The 23,535-nt window shown below is 41.4% G+C and overlaps 1 protein-coding gene across 2 annotated transcripts in view; it reads right to left on the bottom strand.

The window, feature by feature from the left end:
• Positions 1-23,535, bottom strand: part of CYB5RL (cytochrome b5 reductase like) — a 234,584-nt gene that overhangs the window by 35,492 nt on the left and 175,557 nt on the right. For both annotated transcript variants that reach the window (XM_078673443.1, XM_078673444.1), the window contains exons 6-7: positions 18,694-18,781; positions 3,742-3,846 (exon numbers count right to left, since the gene is read on the bottom strand). In XM_078673443.1, coding sequence (XP_078529569.1) covers positions 3,742-3,846; positions 18,694-18,781 — 193 coding nt within the window. The remainder of the gene's footprint in view (positions 1-3,741; positions 3,847-18,693; positions 18,782-23,535) is intronic.

Raw genomic sequence — 23,535 nt, 5'->3', positions numbered from 1 at the left:
AGACCCTGATCCTCCAGGAGACCTACTTGGTCAACGGTGCAAATTTACATCTCGACGAGTCTTTGGGAGATTAAAGATATTTCAGATTTTTCTTCACTTATTCGAAAGGATGCTCACCATGATACACAAATCCACTCCAGTTAGGTCACTTTTGTTTCTCTATGGATACTGGAGGCAGGGACATTAGCTTTTAATGGCTAGTGGGCTGTGACTTAAACATCGAATTCTCCAATTTTTTCAAAATTATTGGTAGAGAGTTAATGGAATAACCTGATTCCATGATTGCCTGTACTGTAGATTTCCGTAAGACTCTACCTCCAAGAGTTTGAGAGCTCTAAGGTGAGTCACCTGCTATGTATCATGTCCGACGTCAGGGAATTCAGATTCAACTCCTCATGTCATTACATAGCCTTCAGAATTGACTCTATGCTTATTTACAGCAAATCCGGCAACCAGGTAGCTGGCTATAATATCCTGCCACAGACTTAGTCAATTCACTTCCCAACAATCTTGATGCTTCCAGCCCCTTTCAGTCATGCCCTCTGTGACTTTCATTTCATTGAGGAATCCCCAAAGAAAATAGCTTATTACACAGAAACCCTGATGGCAATGACAGCATGCTTCATCACTAATACTGGGTCCAGTGAGCACAGCATAATACTTTGGGAGGCATTCAAATTGTATGTCGAAATAATGTGGGCTTCAAAAACAAGCTGTTTCTTCACCGGAAGCCAATGCAGTTTAGAAAGTGCAGAGCCCGTTGAAACGTATAACGAAGTAGGCATTTATGTCTTGCTTCACCTCTTGTATTTAGGCCTGTATGAGTGGGAGAGGATTACCCAATCATTGATAGACAACGACCTTAAGTCAGTGCAAATCACAGTTTTAGCCCCTTTGTACAAACCCGTAACACTGGCAGGTATAAATTAAGACAGCAGGATTGCTGGGTAGCAGGATTCCAGAACCGTCAGAAATGTATGGACTCCCACTCAGTTTCTATCAGGAGGTCACCAACCCACTGGCCCAGCACCATCTCAGCAGGTAACAGGAAGCTCTAGCGCCTAAGCAGCGCCCATCTGTGACGGATGCCCATACAATTCTATAACTTAAACCTGGTAAAAGGCTAATGCATGGGGATTTTGCAGACCACTCTGGCAACAAAGTTGAAGCCTCTGTAATTCCCATGATTGCCAACATTCCAAAGATGGCCAGTGGCAATCAGCCCTGATTTACAACCTGCAATCTATGCCACCTATTTCATATGATAGCTTACAGCAGTGGTTATATTTCAAGAGCCATGATCACTCTGTTCGGAAGGCTTTTGACTTCTTAAAGTCGAATTATCTTTCAACAGCCCTGATGATGATGGGGCTCGGAAGGCCAATGCTGGAGGTTATTCTGCGCCTTTACATTCTCACTTGTGTGACTCGTCACTAAAGGGACACTATACCCGCCAGCTGAGTTTGATCATGGCTCTTAAAAGGGCTGTTGTTTCCTCCCATGTTCGTGCTGGGTATTGAACCTACGGTGGCTGGACAGGAACACATCTTTCTGCTCAGGTCCCTTTTAAGGAAAACAAACAACTCTTTAATGGGGAAGTGTTCCTGGAGAATATTCACAAAGGTCAGTGGCGAGTGGTTAAATCTTCACCCATAGCTGGACCACTGCCTTGTTCATGCAGTGTCTGTTTGTAATATGTTTCCTGGCAAGGAGAAGGTATAAAGTTGCATACAGATTCAAGGGTGACTGTTAAATCTCCAAAAATCCCATCTAAAGCCAGTAAAAAACTTGCACTGTGTCAGCTCACTTTTAAGTATTGCAGAAGGTAGAGTTTCCCTTCCACCTACTACTTAGACTGAGAAATTCTGGGGCCATCTTCACTCTGCTGTCAGAATATTTCACCTCGGCTCACCGGTGGCTTCCAGTCGAGGTGAATAAGATGGCTTGTGTACTAACAGGACCACCAGTAAGGTTCCATCTCATACTGCTGGTCTGCCATGTCCTTTCTTGTTGGAATACCGACTTTCTGGATCATTAATCTTTCAGGTCTGTTGCTGAAGGAGGAAGATGTGAGCTCCTGCAGCCAGCATTCTGCAGTCTTTTATACCATGCTCATGTGCACTGAAAAGACATGCTATAATGATCAAATTACTCAATCTTGCATCCACGACCTACATATGTAGACAGAGACAGCCATGTCAGTGTCAGAAGTGGCTATCTATACAGACACAAGAAGCTTGGGTATTAGGGACCATTAGAGGGATCATGTATTTTACTATGTACTGGAAACCTCCTCAGCTATTGACTCAAAAATGGATATTTAAGGGGTCACCTCACCCACAACATTTCGTGGCATGCTTCATCATCGGTGATCTCACACACACTGGAGAAGATGGTAATACACCAAGGGACTCAACCATAAATGGGATTTCTTACACATTATTTCCAGGGCAAGAACAAAGGTCCAGATGAATTAAAAACACCTACGGGTATACCCCTAGAGTATTTCTTTCTGTTACCCGTGGTACAAGTTAAAACATGTCATACACGGTTATTAAGTGAATTTAATGTTTCACTTAAATGAAGGAAATTGCTGACATGTTTCAATCGATTAAAATGCCAAGCACTGGTCCGCTGTCCTTCTTCAGGGCTACAGTACTCCCTATCTAGCATGTGTGGCATACAGAAGAATGAGGCCTAATGCTCTCATACCTGCTTATTAATAATCAGCACTAAGTCATGGAGGGAGGAGCTTAAGCAAAAGATTTTAAACCTTAAAAGATTGAAACAGAACTTCAAACAAAATTATTTTCTTCAAGCAAATATTAAATGATGTAGTCTAATACCAATGGTGTATCCCCAGATACCAACAAACCCTCTTTATATACTCACCCCACTCATGGGCACTGTAAACCTCTATATAAGGCGAGTGGTGTGTGTGTATCAACAATAACTGTTAGATAAAAGCAGTGATGCGTATATGCAAGTGAAAGAATGCTTGGCTAATAAAAGGATGCTTCTTAGCTTCATGGTTCAGAGCAGGGGAGCGTCTCCCCTGTAGCCACAAACTAAATATGTATTTGTAGCTGGTAAGTAAACACTCTAGCCAACAAAAAGGTGACTCATCCCAAAGAACTAATAGTGCTCTGCACATCCTGGCTAAATCATTGAGAAAAGGGTCCCCTTTGCTCATTTTGGCCACGGGGGACGTGGTTCCTGGTACACAGACAACTATCTGGTCTAGTGTTGATCCTCATTCCCTCGTTGTTGGCCAATCCTATCCTATCAATCACTCCACTGGCTGCGACTGATGATCCAGAGGCTGAGTGGCTCAGTTTACAAAGTTTTTCCTGTGCGGTAGAGTTTACTCCCATCCCTGGGATTCCTACTATTTTAATGGATACAATGACTGCACTTTGATTCCCTCAGAGGTTTGTGCAAAAGGTCCTGTCAGATTTCCAACTCACTTAGGGTGGAATTTTGAATACCTGTCTCCAAGCTCCTCGTTTGCCCCCTGTGAGAAGGGCAGTGGGAGTCTACCTCACTGGTATGCTCCCTCTTCAATCTTCTGCTCTTTGTGTCTGTAACTACCTTGAGTACGTGAGTGTGCCTGTCGATTTCTGTAGAGTGCGTACGGAGAAGGGGACTGTCAGAAAAAGGGGTGGTGGGAAAAAGGAGGAGGTGGAATGGGGTAAGAAGGGAAGGCAATGAAGGGGTTTACACAGTGCAAACAAAACTCACCTTATTAGGTTCATATGGGAAGCCTCCAAATGGCCCTCGCCAAAAAATGGTGCCACCGACTTTCCAGGACTTAACGTACTTGGACATTAGTCCATCTGTATAGCACTAGAGGATACATTGAAATGGAAATAATGTTAGTTTATGTAAAAATAGATGTTGCAAAAGTACAAATATAAAGCATTCTATTAACTGATTAGAATGCGTAAAATATGTTCAGTGTGAAAACAAGAACCCACCGGGATATCTATCATAGCGCTTAAAGCCTCTTAATTGAGATAAATATCGGTTGCTTTTAATTGCACTATGTGTTTTTTGGGTAACAATAGAATAGAGAGAATAAACAGAAATTTGTGTTTCATTTGCAACAAAGATAGCAAACTATTAAAAGGGTTATTGGGGGCATCCACTCTTTTCTCGATTAGATTAGAGTGGTGTAGATCAGAGTGGAGTAGAGTGGAGTAGAATAGAGTGAAGTACAGTAGAGTGGCATTGAGTAGAGGGGTATTGTGTGGAGTGGAGTGGAGCGCTGTGGTGTAGAGTAGAGTGGCATTTAGTGGACTGGCATAGAGTGGAATGCATAGAGTGGCGTGGGGTGGCATAGAGTGGAGTGGCGTTGAGAAGTGTAGTTTTTTGGCATAGGTTGACATGGCATACAGTGCAGTGGCACAGAGCAGAGTGCAGTGCAGTCCACTGAACTCTTAACCCCTTCTACGCTGATGACGAGCTGGGCTCGTCATCAGGTAGCCTCCTCGCACGCTGATGACGAGCCCAGCTCGTCACGTAAAGTGCGCTTTAGAAAATCTCAGCGTAGGGGCGGAATCCCGCCCGCACGCTTGCGGTTAATCAGGTCTTTTGTGTCTGCCTTGGGCACAGTGTAGTGTTCCCTAGGCATCAGTGGTTGTTTTACTTGGCTTCAGTTTGGGGTGGTAGCAGTGTGCAAACAAAGTCCTTTGGCATCTGTTTCTGAAAGCTGTATATTTTGGTTTGAGTACGCTACAAGATTTCTACAAGTTGGTTACGTGGTGTAGACATAGCTAAGAACACATGCCATGTCAATGTCCTAGTCACAAAGCAACTCAAGAATCATACTTATGTCAAGTTCCAGTCTTCAATCTTGCGTTTTTATGGGGTACTACCACTAGCACCTGAAAGCTGTTGGGTTTCCAGCATGTGATATATTCAGCATTTAGTTATGCGGAGGTGGGCGTAGTGTAACAGTCTGACTACACATATGTCTCTATTAGTGGAACTATTGTAGAGAAAATATGATTTTCTTTATGCAATATCCATTTATGCTCCTAATATGCTCACAGCGCACATGAATTCAGTGGTGGAACCACAAAAGAGGAAAAGCCCTGTTGTATCTAATGTTATCACATATATTTGACATAAACAAGAGTGGACCATCCTTTCAAGGCCAAAAGAAACCTGCTTCTGTATTAGGATGTTTGGTGTCACAACAAATTTTTATAGATCATCGCTTTTGGTAGAGAGGGATCAGAGCAGGTGTATTTACTAACACACATAGAAGCAGATGCGCACAACTAGGTTGGTTCTGACATTGTGTTTTAGTTTGTTTTTTTAATGACCTGAGTTTCATTTCACTGTTTCCCCGTGTTATGGCACAAGCTTGAAAGTCTGTTTGGGGCAAGTCATGGGTGATGCTCCATGCCTGATGAGCTGTGGTTTTACTTGATTGTATATTTTGAAGGATTCTTGCTTCATTTTAACATGTCAATGAATGCCAGGGGTCAGAGTGGTATCTCCCTAGCAGCCTCACACTGGATTACTCTTGGCATCTTTCTCGTCCATACTGAGTACCCCTGTCAAATAACGCAGAATTTACTACAAAAAACCTTTGTCTCTAAGCGCTCTCCTAAAGTAATACAGGTCAGAGGTTCTAATCCTATAAAGGTGCCAACAACAGAGGTTTATTGATACCCGTCTCGTTTATAGGTATTTCATCAGCCTTAGGAGGATAAAAGGATGCACGGACCCACTGAGGATCAAACCTGATCCCTGCAGTAGACGCATTAGTCCACTGAGCAACTAGACCTAGATATATAATTTAATACTGAAATGCTCACAACGAAAGGGCCCACCTAGAAATACCACACATAACACAACAAATTAAGAAAGAACACTGAACATAACTGCAATATCGACCCAGAGTGTAGTTTAGAGTTAGCAGATGCGGATCATCCATGCGCCTTATTTATTTAACTTATTTATAGAATTTATAAAGCGCTCTGTCACCAAACGCTGCTAAAACGATTAAAAACACAAGAGCGCAATGTGGAGGGGGGAGGCGTGGGGGGGCAGACCACATTCAGAGATAAAGAAAATATACAGAATTAATGCATTAGGTGGTTGATAAAAAACCCTTGACTCAGAATTACTCAGGAAAGAGCTTTCCTGAACTGCAACAGATCGATTAAGGACCTTAATCAAACAGGAAGTACGTTCCATAAGTTGGCCGCACTGACCATAAAGGTCCAGCCAGCTTGCCTGGATTTCCTGAACTTTTTCACAATTAAAAGCCTTAATTACACTTCATACCTATGTTTAGTTTCCACCAAATGTAATAACCTCTGAATTTCCAAATAACTGGCTATTAAGGCAACCAGCAGCACTCTGTTGCTTACCACACACATGTGTTGCTTACCACACACATGACTTTGCCAGGCAGTGGGCAGCAGTACCAACAGAGGAACAAAGTAAGCAATTCGCTACAGCCCTCCTCTTTCACTCACCAGAACATCTGGAAAGTCATAACCCAGGCAATCCTAAAGCTCTGTGATCCGATAGTAATAGCAGATTGTGCCTTAAAAAGTGCCATTTATAACATCATACCGCCGCGGCTCCTTGTGACATTCCTGAAGTTTACTAAAAAAAACTGTAAATTATTTTTTTGCGTTTTGGAATTATTGTACTTTAGTACATTATATGATATTAGAATTGTAATAATTGTAATATTTACTATTGCAAACTGAATGGTTTCTATCTGCTCTTACATAAGTGTGGTACTAGAATATCACTGTCAGAATATCGTTTGATATGAATTTTGGGCCCTGAATATCTTCTACAAAAGAACCATTATTTATGTCCAACGATATTGCTGCATATGATATTCTGACATTTAACCCCTGCTCATGGGGTGCCACAGCAAACTCAATATGTGTGAAATTTGTACACTTCATATTGATGAATAGCTGAGTCAGCCCTGTCAGTTTTTAATCTTATGACCTCATTTGCGACCTGTTGTAGAGAGCAGGCAGAAATGCAGAAGAGCAAATGTCAACGTTTTGCCTGACAATGGAAGCAAAGCACCTACCAAGGGTGGTTGCCGGTCATACTCAGGGCTACATGGGCTGTCGTTGACTTGCATGATAAAGCATTGGGGTCATTGTGGGCCCTGGAGATCCTGAAATCAAGCCTATTCACTTATCACCTCAACCACAGTCGCAAACTGATTTTAACAAATCGAAGGGTTGGAAAGTAAGTGTCCAATCCTGTCTTTATCTGTACTCAATGAAGACAGGATTGTATGTGTATTCTGTGATCGTGACACACTGGAAGTTGGTGATTCTTAATAGGACATATTATGAAACAGAAGTTACTAGTCACCTAATGGATGAAAACATCTATATGGAAATAGACTTCAATCCCACTAATGAAATCAAAAAAACACTGCAATTAATTTTACAGAAAGCGAAAGATAGAGGGACAATCAATGCAAAAACGATGAAATATTTAACTCAGGATAATCCAGCAAGCCCCACGTTCTATATGGTACCCAAGGTACATAAAGACTTGCACAAACCACCATGTCACCCTATAGTATCCACCAAAAGAACTGTGCACGAACCAGTTGGAAAATTCTTAGACAGATATTTACAGCCACTGGTAATTAAGACCAAATCCTATATAAGAGACACAACCGATTTTCTCAACAAATTGAAAACTATAACAACAACTAACCAACAGATACTAGTATTAGCAACTATTGATGTAAAAGCACTATATACGTCAATCCCTCACAGACAAGGTCTGGAAGCGATAGAAAAGGCGTTGCTGCATTGTGAATACACAAAGGATTTACAAATGTTCCTAATGGAGCTAATGAAGTTTACGCTCATGCACAGTTACTTTTCCTATGGCAACAGATGGTATATCCAAAAGAGTGGAACTTCTATGTGAAATTGTACAGCACCATCATATGCGAATTTGTATATGACAGCATTTGAAGAGGAACATATTTATAATGAAGAAGAATGAAGCACCAACATGAAGATGTATGTTCGATTCATAGACGACATTTTTGTAATATGGGGTGGTACCAGAGAATCAATGCAAAATCAAGTTGAAAGGTTGAACACAATAGACGAAAGGATACAATTCACGTGGGAAATAAAGGAAGATTGGATTCATTTCCTAGATGTTGAAATCACACAGACCAGTGAAGGATTCACAACTAACCTATACAGAAAAGCAACCAATAGAAACAATCTGTTGAGATTTGATAGCCACCACCCACCATCATTACAAAGACACCTCCCTTATTCTCAGTTGCTAAGGGTCAAACGAGTGACCTTGGAACCCAATCAATATAAGGAACAAACCACTAACATGATACAACGTTTCCAGGACAGAGGATATCCAGAACAAATAGTGAAACAAGCTATACAAAGGTGCACCAATAAAACCAGAGAAGAGTTGTTGACATCAACAACGCGGCAGAAGGAGAATCGCATAACATGCGTTAGCAAATACTCAAGTATGAGTGGTCAGTTCAAATCCATAATAAAGAAGCATTGGACAATGCTCACATTGGAACCAGATTTCAAAGAGACATTTGTGAAGGAGCCGATGTTCGCGTACACTTGGGCCAAAAACCTAGGAGAACTAATAAAACAACCCCAAGATGACACACCAAAAGCAACATATAAAGGCACAATACCGTGTGCAAACTGCAACAATTGTCACAATATCATTAGAGGTAACCAGATTACACACCCAATGAAAGGAAATAAAATTTCGTTGAAGGTAAATGCAACATGTGACACCACTAATGTCATCTATATGCTCAAATGCCCATGTGGCATAGTATACGTGGGACAAACAGAGAGGAAGTTCAAAATAAGACACAATGAACATAAAAGTAATATTCGAACGAAAATTTTGAAATCTACCATCACAACCCATTTTTTGGAGGCGCGACATCACATCAGCCAATTGAGAACATGCATCTTGGAGGTGGTACCTAAGAAAGAAGGAACAGACAATAGAAAAAATCTTCTTAAAAGAGAGAATTACTGGATATATCATTTAAGATCTTCGAAACCTCACGGGTTAAATGAGAGAGTGGAATTCACTTGTTATTTGTGATCATAGCATTGTTCCTAACGTATATATAGTATGATATGTAACCTATATGTGATATTAGAACCCAATAATGCTAGCCATTACCAGCCAATCAAACCTAGTACTAACTACCCTTTAACAGTTATTACCATAATGAAACACCCCTATATGACACGTAGGAAAAACAGGGCTGTATATGAACACTAATATTTAATGAGAACTATCTTTCACAAAATCGCGCTCGAGCGTAATAAACATCCATAGTTCAGATCAAATTAGGAGGAGGTAGCTGCTTGAAATCATTCAAGCACAGAGGAGATGAGCATATAGCCAATACATCAATCAGAGTGTTTATAACAGCATGCACGTAGTAGCAATAACAGAGGGGTCAATAACATAAGTGTTGTGCAACTCTTGGGCACAATAAAGTTTCTTTCAATATATGTAACAGCCCCTTTAAGTAGGTACAGGTAAAGCACGCATGCGTAGAGATATAGGGGCCCGATGTAGGTAATTCATATTTACCACTTCTTAAAAACCAAATTTTACCGATTCGGTATTTAAGAAGTGGTAAATATGAAGGGGGGAGATGTAGGTATTTCCAGATGTGTAAATACCGAATCTTTAAGATTCGGTATTTACCGAATCTGGAAATACCGAATCGGTATTTCCTATTGATTCCTATGGGCTGTGAAGCCCATAGGAATCAATGGGCAATACCGATTCTGTAATTACAGAATCGGTAATTACCGATTTTAGCAAGGGTGCAGGGGGTGTCATTTTGACACCCTCTGGCACCCCAAAAATAGGCTCGGGTGCCATGTGGCAGGCATACATGCCCCAAGGGCAGGTCTGCCTGTCACGAATCGGTAAAAATACCAATTCGGTATTTTACAGAATCGGTAAATTTACCGATCGGTAAATTTACCAATTCTGTAAAATTAAGGGCCCTACATACCATTTCTGACATACCGGTCGGTAACGGCCGAAAATACCGATTTTCGGCCGTTACCGACCGACCTACATCTGGCCCCTAGTTGCTAGAACAACACCGAGCGGTTAATCGAGCGAGGCGAAGGAAGCGCGACATGCAACAATAGAGGTAAGCGTGAAGGAAAAGCGGTTTCAAACTTAGAAAGAAGGAAGCCTAGAAGGGGTCGCATTTTTAACGTAAGCAACAGAACTCGCGTTAAGCGGCTTGAGAACCGAGCACATTTTATAACGGTCCACGTTAACGGGACCATTAACGTTTACCGAGAGGCGAGGTCATGTAAAACGCTAACATAAAGACAAGAGAGGGAAAAGCACAGCAGTTAGTTATAAGGGACAAGGATTGGTGAAACAGAGACGGGGACACTTGTAAATAAGACTAGGTATGTAAATAAGCGCCATGCTTAAAGAATAATATAGTTGTACAGCATAAAAGATCCATGGGCACCACGAGTTACTAAAGGTTGTTTATATTTTATTTTTGTAGAGCTTATCCCTGATGAAGGCGAACTCGCCGAAATGCATTGTAGTTGAATTTAAAAGGATACAGCTTATGTATAATGTGAAAAAAACAAAAGACTATATGGATGTGATTGAAACATTATTTAAATGAAGAATTAAAGTCAAGATCGAACTAACAAAGCAATGAGTGGAGTAAATTCATTAACAAAAAGTTAAGCTGATTGGGAACAGCAGAGAACCAGTGCCCGAGGAGACTGCCCTATATACTATAGGACAGCTACAAATTTACGTATTCTGTGATTGTGACACACTGGAAGGATAGCCCACCATAAGACAGATCAGATGTGAAAACTAAAGTGAGGACAATCGAGCCCAAGAAATGGAATAGAGAAGTTTTGTTGAACCAATTTGGACTCTGGCAAACACAAAAAACATTAGAAGAACTATATGAATCTGCCCAGGGACTCTTTAATGTTACTTTAATTACTTCAAGAAGAAATCAAATCATTCATGCCATGTGGCAACGGATTGTATACAGTAAATATGTTTAGGAAGTTTGTGGAGCCTTGTTTGTCACACTATCACACTTGGGGTATTTTCAGAGATCTATATGGTCTGAGCAGTGGCGATGAGTTAAAGTCAGGTCATTGATGAACGGTCCTACCTGGTGTTCTTCGTTGCAGTGTTCTGACATAAGAACTTAAGTTGGAAAAGAGCCATTAAGTTACGTTTTCAGGCCCTTCCTGAAATGCATATAATTGGACTTTGCCCTCCGACTTGGAGGCTCCAATATTTATACTATGCCGAATTTCTCAAAGTAGAGCACTGGCCGGAACCCGTGCTCACAAAGGCTTGTTCTACCTCCTCTGGCAACAAATCTTGCCTCAGCCACTGTCCGAGGAACTTTGATTTTGAGAGATATCTCTGTCAGCTTTCGTGCAACAACACCAGCTGTGACACTTTTACCTCACTTCATTTCCCATTTTTGTGGCCGAAGTTGGTGACATAGCAGAAAGGTCTGCCGGTGAAAGTAATTCCTGCAAGTCAGTACTCTCTGCCTTAGTTACCTACCAAGGTCCTTATATGAGACTAAGCTGCTAAATCAGTTCACATCACTTTTCACATTTTTACTTTTGAGACAGTTTTGCTGTTTTGCTTGACTATTGTTTCTTCAAAAAATTCTAATATAATATAAAATACTTGTAGGGGCTTTTAGACCGCAATCTTCATCCACTGGTGTGTTAAACTATCATCACACTTTACTTCCGCCAGCCCACTCCAGCCAGTGAATACATAGGAGGTGGCTTTTCGAAACTTTGCCAATGCCATCTCTGGTTTTGTTTCTTTCCTCTGCTTAAGTTATTGAGCCTGTGTACCAGGCACACTAACCCACTCAACTATATGATTTTTTAAATACTCAATTACTTGAGTCTTCTCATGGCCCTCCCATTCTATTAGACTAACTACCTTGCTGACTAGTTATGTTTATTTAGCAAATAATGCTAAATAGGTCTGAAAAAACATAAGGAAGAAGGACTTTTTACAGTCATTACCATGCTAAGCAGAGGAACAATTTAACAGGAATCTCGCTCACAACTTGTCTTTCTACCATATGCTACAAATTGTATTAGAAATCGATGTCCACGTTCAACAGCACTGGTCAGAACTTACTTGGATTTGATCAAGCAGGGTGAGTGGGGGGAGACTACAGTGCCCCACAGGAGCAGGGTCTTGCCACTGCCCTGTAGACCTGCCTGAAATGTGCTGGTCCCAGTACTGGGAAAAAGACAGCTTCTTAAGGGCTTTCTTTTTTCAGATGAAGGATCTGCCTGGGCAAGAAATTTCCCTTCTTTGTGTGTGTGAAGAGGCGTGAGGTGGCATAACGTACAAATTCTACTCGACAGGAGGCCACAACATTACGCTTAGCTCTGATTGAACGTCGGTATTATAAGGAGCAGTGTCCGCATGAGGCACAGAGTCTAGACTGATTTGCATATGGCCAGGTCTAAACTGGGGTGGCATGGTGAGCAAAAGAATTATGGATTTAACCCAGATCTCTTGACAGGGGGTGAAGGTTTGATTTGTTCTGCATTGCATCTATCAAGTGTGTATCTTTTGCTTTCTCGTCCTTAGTGCGCCGGGTATGCCCAGACATGGGTCCTGGGCTCACTATGCTACTGGATTCAAGGTATCCTAGCTGATGAGGGGTGAAACTCCGAAACCGGTCATAGACTCTTTGTTTCCAGTCCAGATGGACTGTTCCCATGAGGCGTAGGGTCAAGACTGATTTGCATATAGCTGGTTCTGAACTGGGGTGGCGTAGTGAGCTAAAGAACGATGATGGATTAAACCCAGATCTGTGACTGGGGGTGAGTGTCTGAAAAAATAACAAAAAACAGGAGCACAGAAAGCGGAGAGAGAGACTGCTAATGGAAACACAACATTGGAAAACAATGTGGGTGATAAAGTACACTATGTTCTCAAACTCGTCAAGCCACTCCACCCATGGAGAAGAAAGAAAAGCTGACCCTAGATTCTGAGCCCCAGTATGGTACTTCCAACCCCTTATGGTAGTTCTAACCCCACACTTAAACACAATAACACAGGAAAACAAAACCAAAGTCGTCTTTAAAGTTTTATAACAACCCTCTGTAGTATCTTGGCTCTGTACTACTACTCATCAACTAATTTCAAACCAACAAAGACCTGTAACGCTCTGCTACTGAAGTCACATGTAACTTCTAATAGGGCTGTTCTCCGGAGTAAGATGTGAGCAGAGTTTAGAGATAAGAAAGTGGCATCCTTCGATCATCATTCTGTTATTAAGATACTGTGATTGAAGGATTCTGCCATGTGCCCAGCTGGACAAAGATACCATCACCTTACTTCCAGTTCCAGATTTCGACGTTTGCCACAGGAAGATATGAGGTGAGCTATCCTAACCAGGTTTTGGCTTGATGCCTGTCCCACTTCTAGTAGTTCACAAAGCTTAGTATCCAACACAGATGTCCGGAACTCAGAAGGGATCAATGGAGAAACACTTAATAGCCGCGGATTGGCAACCCTGCTCACGTTGGCTAGGGGTTCTACACTGGAATGAAATTTCCCAATACTATTTTTTGCACAGTTTTTAGATAAAGCCAGCCCCTGTAACAGCTTCTGCACCCTGTGATCTCTTCCTTACAGAGTCTGGTCTCTAATCGTAGCATCATTAAAGTCTTGTTTTATTTGAATTAGAGTTACCGAGACCTCTACGCCTGCCCTCCACATCCTTCTTGGCCGTTTCATGCCATAGAATTACACTGACAATTATTTGTACAATGTCTTGATGAATCAGAACACGTTTTTACCTGGAATTGGATTCACTTCTTCATGGGGACCTAATGTGACCAATGCGAGTGTCAAGGACCTGATGCGAAGATGGTCTGTAATAAGCTCTTCCAGAATGCTTGAGGAAAGGGCAACTACTCCCAGTAACCACAGTGCCATCCACCACAGAATAATATACATGAAAAGATGTAAGGTGTCTCTTATAGAGGGTTACAGCGAGGGGAAGAATCTGCAAAGTGAAAAAAAACTACTTTTGAAATCCTGAGATACTTGATGTAAATAGCACTGGTTATAAGAGTAAGCACCAGATGCCTCCTGAACATTAGGAATGAGAAAAGAGCCACGCAAAAACAACAAATCCATGAAAAGAAAATCCACGATGAATTCCAACTGATTGAGAAAAAAATTATAACAATATTGTGAAACAGAAAATAACAGAACAGACCAAGGAGGATAATTAGCAAAGGAAAAATACCTGACCCAAGGACAGAAATGACTAAAATGTGGGAGATCAGAGCAATGAAAAATCAGGGAATGAGATATATTGTGATGCACCAAGCCTTTCCAAATGTTGCCTTTTATATGCCAGAAACAGCCACCGACCTAACAGGGGCAAAAGGTGCCACAATGGATTTGGATAGTCCAACAAATCCCTCAGGAAGGGTTTTTTATGAGGCCAAGCTATGCCTGCTTTTGGGAATACATGGTGTGGGCTCTGTCTTGAAGGAGCAGCCCAAGTGTGACATTCTCCATGGCAAGAGCCATTCTGGAACTCTTTTGGTGCCTCCCACTACCACACTACTCACAATGCTCAAGAAATCCATATCGATAACCAAGTGTGCAGCACCACTGGAGCAGAGATAAGGGAGAGCCAACACAGAAAAGGCAACACACAAAGCAACACACTGACAAGAAGTCTGTGGAAAACGTCTTTCCCTCCTGAGTCTGCATGATCCTGGGAAAGCTCTTTGCACAGTTTTGGGCACAAATGTGACAGGATCAAGCACTGGTTCCTTGTGGACTTTCCTTTACTTTGATCATTTTTCCCTGCACAAAGTGCCAATAAACAAGGATGAGGAAAGAGGTTCTGCTCAACCGGGTTCCCTTTCAAGAATACATGCGCGAAATAGCCAAAATTCACAGACACCAAATGTGATAAGGCTCTTTCACAAGTTCAGCAACTGCAGAGGCCATGAGCCTGGAGGAGCAGCTGTCAGACTTAGGGTAAATATGAACCAGGTAGTAGCAGGAAAACAGTGTTGAGGCCTTTTGTCCTCTGCCCCTTAGGCTCACACCCCCATCCACCCATAGAGCACTTGAGACTGCCTATATTTCATGGTAGTGCCAGTTCCTTCACGGGACCAGCCTAGAAGTTGGTACCTCTGTCCCCAGCCCAAAAGACAAATCCCACATTGCCTTCACCCCTGGCCTGAATCAACAGTGGGCTGCATTGGGGTGCCACAGCTGGCCTCAACTGGGTTTGTGTGGTCATACGCACTTACATCCACTGGCTGTAGGAAGCAAGGAGGGGAACTCAGCTATAAGTGCTGAGGGAGACATCACTAAAGATAGTAGATACTGCATGGCAGCCCCTCTCCTTCCAGCTTCATTCACCAGGCTTTCCATGCTCAGGAGTGACTGATTGCCGGTCAGTGGTAGAAAAGTGGGAAAAAGATTGGGAGCCAAAAATCACTACAGCCATATAGGATCTCAGCCAGCAGGCCCCGGTTTATGATGTTTTATTTAAGGGATGTCCATTATGAACACATTCTTCTTTTTAACTCCTATACTGGATGTAAAAGATTGGATTATTATTTTGAGGTGGGGGGGTAGACTATTCAGCTCAAGGAATAACCACAGGAGTTGTCAGAGTGAACCTGCAAATTTACTGAAATCCAGAGACAGAAGTCTGGTAAAACAAAAGTAGGGTTTTCCAGAAACCAGCCAGTAGATACATAAGTATTGTTTTGGCATCCTATTTCCATCCCTTTCAAGTGTGCTTCAGATAGTTATATGTAAGCCTAGCAAACCTGTCAAGCAAGATTTGACATTCAAGCAGAAGAATTCACAGCCACACGCTGCATATTCTTAGCTGCTCAGAGGAACTATTTCTGCCTATTCAGGTCAGCCTATTGCTTGCTCCTGGAAGGCGTGATCCTTTTCCACACCTATTCAAGTGCCAGTTACTAGCTAGGATAAGTGGGAGAGCAAATGCTAATTTAGACTCTAGGAACTTCATGCTGGGAAAGGCAACTTTCTAAAAGATACTTTTTCTTGATATTTAGTAAAAATCCAACTTCACTATTGAATTGGATTTTTAATAACTATCAACAATAGGTTTTAATAAGTATTAACTATAGCTGGGTACATTTTGTACCATATACTAGGGACTTATATATAAGTTAAATAAGCCAATCAGGAATATGTTAATTTAACCATGTTTAAGTGGAAACACAGGCACTTTACCACTGGTTAGCAGGATTAAAGTGCACAGAGCCTTAATGCCAGCAAAAATATAGGGTCTAGCAAAAGGCAAAAAATATTGGAAGAGCACGCAGAAAAGGAAGATTTTCTACAATGATGTCTGGGGTACTCTCTCTTTTATAACTTGTGATTTTACTGCTTAGCTTCAGGAATCTACACAATAAAGAATGTACTTGCTCTATTATTATTTAAAAAAGGGAAGAGAAAATATGACTATAGACAGACAATGTATTAAAAAGCATATATTTATTATTTGGGTGCATGTAACGTCTGCAGTGGTGAATCACGTGTGCGTCTGTTCTCAAATGTTCTTGGAAATCAATAAAATGTTTGTTATTAAAAAAAACATATACTACTCTTTTGCAAAAGTGTTCAGAATCCTACACATAGGCAAAGATATTCAGTTTTTATGAATATCAATTAAGATCTCCAGAAAAAGACCTCATTTACTTGAAACTACAAAGAAGCATGTAACCATTATTATCAGGTAAAGTTGTGACCACAAGAAAAATCGCCAAAGATGAAAGAACACTGAACTTTTAAAATGTGTTTTCCAGTCCTACCAAAGAAACTGGCTAGCCACCACTAAAGATTTAGAAAGAGCGGTAAAGCCCAATATCACTGTTCTACTAATCTGGGGTTATTACTTCTAAAACAGGGCTCCTTTCTGCACTTAACACCATCACCAAGACCGAGCTCCATTTGAAGCTTGCAGTCTAATACTTTGAGGGATCATAAAATGAAGAATGCGCAGGTGAACATAATATTTCTGTAACAAAGTAATGGGATTTTAACTTACTAGGATTGTACAGATATACCTTTCTAAGGAAAATCTAGGCCAGCATCCATAAATGATTCCAGGATGTAAGAACTGACCTTTATGTAAACTGGGTAAGAGAGTAAATGGCCAGGATTCAACAAAGTCAACACAGTACTGCACCTCCTCAATTATTTTCTTTATCCACACTAATATTATAAAGAGAGAGCCCAAACCTTTGAGGCGGGTAAGCTCCGGAACGACAGCGCCAACAGGAACACCAAATACAGCGTTGGAAAGGAGAGTATCAGCAGATGGACATAGGCTATACACCAGCCCCACATATACATTAGAAGGGAAAAAGAAAGTTTGGGAAAAAGTAGACCGTTGTGCTGGGGGCGTGTGCATAGAGCGATGGGCGCGGCATTCGTCAAAACCCAACCCTGCTGAATTATACCGCTTGCGATGGGCGCGCCATTCGTCAAAACCCAACACTGTCAAAAGCCAACCATGCTGAATTATACTGCTTGCGATGGGCGCGCCATTCGTCAAAACCCAACCCTGCTGAATGATACCGCTTGCGAGAAGCGTTCTGCTGGGGGCATGTGCATAGAGCGATGGGAGGCGTGTGCATACAGCGATGGGCGCGGCATTCCTCAAAACAAACATGGATTCCACCGCTTGAGAGAAGCGGAAGTTGCATTTGCCATTAGACGCGAGAGTTGCATTTGGCATTGTTGGACGTTGACATCATGTGGTGCGTCTAAGTGGCGCTACAGTGGACAAACTCGTTCGCGGCTGCAGCGTCGCCTGAAGCGGACACACACGTTCGCATATTGCGGCAAGGACAACAAACAGAAGAGCACACGCTCACCTTCAGCGGTACCGAACGAGGGCTTCTGAGCGGACGCACAGGCAAGTTTTGAAATAAATTTGCCTTGCCTGTTACAACCATTGCAGAGATTCTATTTCATCCCCGGACAACGTCGGGGCGGGCAGCTAGTTTAAGATAAAACAGAGCACTAAATTCAGTCTATTGTCTGCACCTGGCACTGAAGAAAACCTGAACATCAAGCAAACATTTAAGTGTCATCAGCATTCAGTACTTTCGTGACAAAGAAGATTTTGTGACAAGCTAAATGAATGCAAATACAATCCATTGCAATCCTTAAGGTGTTGCAGCCACTGAGGGTTCTATGTCAGAAAAGCAAGGAAAAAATTATTTGAATACAAAAATATTATCGTCTTAAGATCATAGAATTAAGAATACATATGTAAGCATATATTAGCTATTCCTAACGCCACATTTGGGTACCCTGACGATGTATATATATACCCACACTTATGCCATCCATATTCCACCATGCCAGAAACATGCTGAAACTGCTGGGCTCCACATAGGTTGGTAATGTCATTGCAGAAACAATTTCACTAACACACGAACCTATGAAATAATTGAACTTCAGGATTACTTCCTGACTATACGGGTTTCTAGGGAAATGGCTTTTCAGCAGATTCATTTTGCCGAAATAAAACAAACAAGAGTAGAGTAATGTGAGTTTTACCTTAATAAGTACTTCAAAATATTCTTCTGCATTCACAGGGTTAACTGGAGTATACGCTCGTTGAATTTCCATGTTGTTAATAATCCCTCTAAGTGCACAATGAAAGGAGAAATATGGCAATTTATTTCAGCTATTCGGATCAACAGATTTTTCAAATAATTTTTTATTTTTTTATTTTAGTAGTTTTGTATAGCGCTGGCTGGACCCAAGGGTATCAGAGCGCTTCACAACATATACAGTAATGGCATAATGAGCAGACTGAAACTCAAACATACATAATCTGTTGATAGAATGTTTGTATCCAGAAGCTATTTTGGTCTGCAGCCTTGATGTCAGACTTGGAATTTTGTTAAAGCTGGAGTGACAGATCGGGGGCAGTCCAGGGTCTCTCAGGACCCTAGAGTACGGTCGAGGAAGAAGTCTTTGAGGAGCCTCTTGAATTTTGAAAATGAAGAGATTGTTCTGATGTGGGGAGGAATGGACTTCCAGATTTTAGGAGCGTTGCCAGCAAAAGATTTAGCTGTAGTTCTGAGCTTGCACAATTTGGGCGGGATGAGCAGTAGAGAGCTGGAGCTCCTTAGGTTTCTGGACTGGCCTGCCCTATTGAGTTTGGCGGCCAGGTATTCTGGTTTACCTGTATGCAGGGCTTTGTGAGTGATGCAGGCTGTTCTGAAACTGGCTCGTAACTCCACTGGGAGCCATCGGAGTTCTTTGAGGGCTGGAGAGATGTGTTCAAATTTCTTAATTCCGGAGACCATTCTTGCTGCTGCGTTGAGTGTCGTCTTCAGGGGGGCAAGATGGGATTTTGCTGTTCCTGTCAGGGTCGCAATTCCATAGTCTATTCTGGAGAGGACTAGAGCCTGGGTGGCCTGTTGAAGGTCTTTGGGTGGAAGGAAGGGTTTTATTTTGTATAGTAGTTTAAAGTTGAGAAAAGCACCTTTAGCAGATTTTGAGATGTGTTTCTTCATGTGGAGTTTTAGATCTAGGGTGATCCCTAGAGATTTCACCGAGTCTGCTAGGGAAAGGTTACCATTGAGGGCATCGATGGCTGTGAGCCATTCTTTGATTTGAGGGTTATCATCTTTGTTGGAAATAAGTAGTATTTCTGTTTTGTCTTGGTTCAGTTTCAAGTGATTGGTTGAGAGCCAGTCTTGTATCTCCTTGAGCGTGTTGTTTAGTCTCTGGATGTCCTCAATAGAGGTCGTTTCCAGATACAGCTGCGGGTCATCCGCATATAGGTGAAAGGGGATGTTGGATTTTCTGAGTAGAGAGGTGAGGGGTTCGATATAGATGTTGAAGAGCTGTGGGGAGAGAACAGACGCTTGAGGAACACCTCTGATGACCGGGTGTAGGTCAGATTCGAAGTTTTTGATTTTTATTCTCTGTGATCGGTTGTGAAGAAAGGAGGAGAACCATTGTAGGACTGTCTCTTGTAGACCAGCTCTTTCTTGATATATAAGTAAGGACATATAAGATGTGTTCTTTACTAGGGTCAGGCGGAAATGATACCTTGATTGTTTCCCTAATACCTTACAGTCGTGTCCTACAGATGTGGATAGCGCAACACTAGAGGTTAACTCTACTCACTTGAATATCACGATGAAAACATGGGACTGAACTTGGAGAACACATGGTTGACTTTGAATCCTATCAGATATTGCTGTTCGGTGCCTAAATTTGTAAGTAAAGTTGCGCTTGATATCCTGTATGTGATTAGAAAGCCACAGCATATCCCGATTATTGCTCTAGCACAGCGCAATTTGGATCCTTGAGTTAAGAATTATCATGAAACTTATGAAAGACTTTAATAAAACCTTTTACTACTTGTGTAACATACAAATAATATATAATTTTGCAGTATGGTACTAAGAAATGTGGAGATGACCTTTTGCTTGTAATGCACTGAGCTCACTCTGAAGCCTTTATGGGGATATGTGGACTTCCGAAACATTAAGCTAGAACAGGTCAATTTTAAGGCACATGTTACAACTCACTTAAAAGTGTGGGGTTCAACATTGTGTTTTTTTTAGGAGACTCAACTGTCAAAGAATCAGCCAAACTTGCATTAAAATGGATTCACACATTTTGTCTTGTACGTACATAAGGCAGACATTTTATGTAAATTTTCATCAGCTTTTAGGGTACCAATACATCAGGGAACATATACGGGATCTCAAACACTATGTTGCCAGTAAACCAATAGATATACTTTACTTAATGAAGATAAAAATAATATATAGTAAAAAAAACAAATATATTTTAAGCAATTGCGGCCTGCTGTAGCCTTCAGGTACATAGTTTTGTACACAACAGATTTTACTATTGACCAACTTAATGTTACGCATTTCATCAAATTAGACATTATGAAAAGCTGTAATGGGTCTAATGAATACGTTGTCCACATATCTATGAAACAGACACATTACTATGCCAAATGTCTATACAGCAGACACATGCTATGTCCCAGATATTATTTTATAGAACAATGGAGGGATAAGGAAGATTACGAATCTTAGCTTAATATAACTCCCGATACGACTGCTTTCTGTGTATTTCAATGTATATACCCAAAGATCCCTCAAATCTAGGATGTTTGCTTTTTGTGAAGTATTGATACATGTAAGGTACTTGGAGATGCAGATGTAAAAAAGACAACTGATAGATATAGGTGAAGCTTTAACGGTAGCAACAATAGACATCCAAAAATCCCTTTTACATGTTTCAGTTGAAGAACCTACTTTAGACTTGGTCACATTTGCTAAGGAGGACACGATTCAGACAATGTAATGGCAGACGCATTACAATAGTGTATGGTTAACCTGTATTTTGCCAGATGATATTGGTCTGATAATGTTGGACTATTTTACTTTCTTCTACAATTTGATGGATTATTGCGACCTGACTCTAAACTGTCACAAGAAGTAAAAGTAACTCAAATATTGCCTTGATGACTTGAAAGGACATGGATGAACATGTGCATGTTATAGCAACTGCAAATAGGTCATCACTCTCTAGATATCCCAATGGTGTCTCCATCCCCACAAGTCTTAACTGCTAACTGTACCTACTCATCCCATCAACCTGATGTTCTCTCTAAGTGAAACCATTTTACTTGGTACCACTTGGACTACTTCTTACACTGTGGACACTTAGGGCCAGATGTAGGAGCCAAAATACCGGTCGCTAACGGTCGAATTCGGCCGTTACCGACCGGTATTTGGGTTTTCAGATGTAGGGGCATATATTTTACAGAATCGGTAAATTTACCGATTCTGTAAAATACCGAATCGGTATTTTTACCGATTCGGTATATCCAAATGTAGGTGGCACTCCTGAGAGTGCCACAGGCCTTACAGATTCGGTATTTTACTACCCAATCCAATTGGGTGGTAAAATACCGAACCCAGGAGTGCATGCACATGTGTGCATGCACACCTAGCCATGTGACAGACAGACATGCCCTTAGGGCATGTCTGTGTGCCACATGGCTCACATGCCCGTCTTTGGGGTGCTAGAGGGTGTCAAAGTGACACCCCCTGCACCCTTGCTAAAATCGGTATTTACCGATTCTGTAATTACAGAATCGGTAAATACCAAATCTTAATGATTCGGTATTTACAGAATCTGTAATACCTACATCTCCCCCCTTCATATTTACCGACTCTTAAATACCGAATCGGTAAAATTCGGTATTTAAGAGTCGGTAAATATGAATTACCTACATCTGGCCCTAGATCCCTGCATAAGACTTAAGACTGGAGTAAGGCATACACTAGTGGGACTCATAAGCTTGCAGGCTACTACATGGTCCTTCCATTCTTACAATGCTTGTCAATTCTCTACATAGATTGGACTTTTGCCCTGATTAGCGGTTACCTAACAAACATTTCCTTTACTTGCTATATTCAATACTCTGATACATTCTACTGTTCTGGACATGGTATAGGCTGGAATATTGTAGACCAAGACACAGGAAATGTTCTCCCACCAACCCTCACAAAATGGGATTGCTACATGTCTTTTTGGAAGAACCAAACTAAATATTTCACATGCCTTAAGCAATGTCTTCCTTCACCTGCAAGGTGAGAAAGAATCACATATGCCTTGAAAATGTCCTCTAAAGTGATGAAACACCTGTTAGCTATCAAGACATACAGAAAAAGGCTGTCCAGATACATTGTTTATGAACACCAACAAAATGTCCTTTGATGAAAGCTGATGCTAAAAAATAATAAATAAATTGATTCTTCTTGGTAATAATCAACATTCCAACAGCAAGTGCACCTATGCGGATGTCTGGCTGGACAACCATTGGCTGGAATTGCCTACTGGCTGCCTGTACGTAATAGAAGGATTGGGATAACAACTGGACAATTCAGAATATATCTCTAAAGACAAAGTAGGGTCAGAGTATAAGAGACTGAGGTGAAATTGGAAAGTACTGAAACTGGCCGCAGTATTTTTGAGAGCCTTCAAGTCAAGAAAAAAATCTCCCACTACTTAAGCAGACTACAGAACTGAAATGAGAGAGTGGAACTATTTGAGGTTGTCTGCTCAAAAAGCTTTAGGGGATCCAACAGTTTGTTAAAATCAGTGATTACGTACACAGGATCAAGAAGGGTGATCACAACCCCTCAAGGCAGCAAAATCCATGGCATTCCTGTGAACTCACCCATGTAACTATATCTGAATCCAAGTAGGCCAATTCGGTTAAAGGCATGCTGGACTCAATATTCCACTTAGGGGTCACTAACAAAAGGACTACCTCTGTCCATGTATGGTTTTCCTGCTTTGTCCTAGTTTGTCTCCAGAAGCAAGGCTGTTTTAGATGCAGGGAGTAGC

This window comes from Lissotriton helveticus, chromosome 1_2 (genome assembly GCF_964261635.1).
Source record: "Lissotriton helveticus chromosome 1_2, aLisHel1.1, whole genome shotgun sequence".
Taxonomy (NCBI): domain Eukaryota; kingdom Metazoa; phylum Chordata; class Amphibia; order Caudata; family Salamandridae; genus Lissotriton; species Lissotriton helveticus.
Note: the sequence above shows the minus strand (reverse complement) of the source record. Positions and strands in the feature narration are given on the sequence as shown.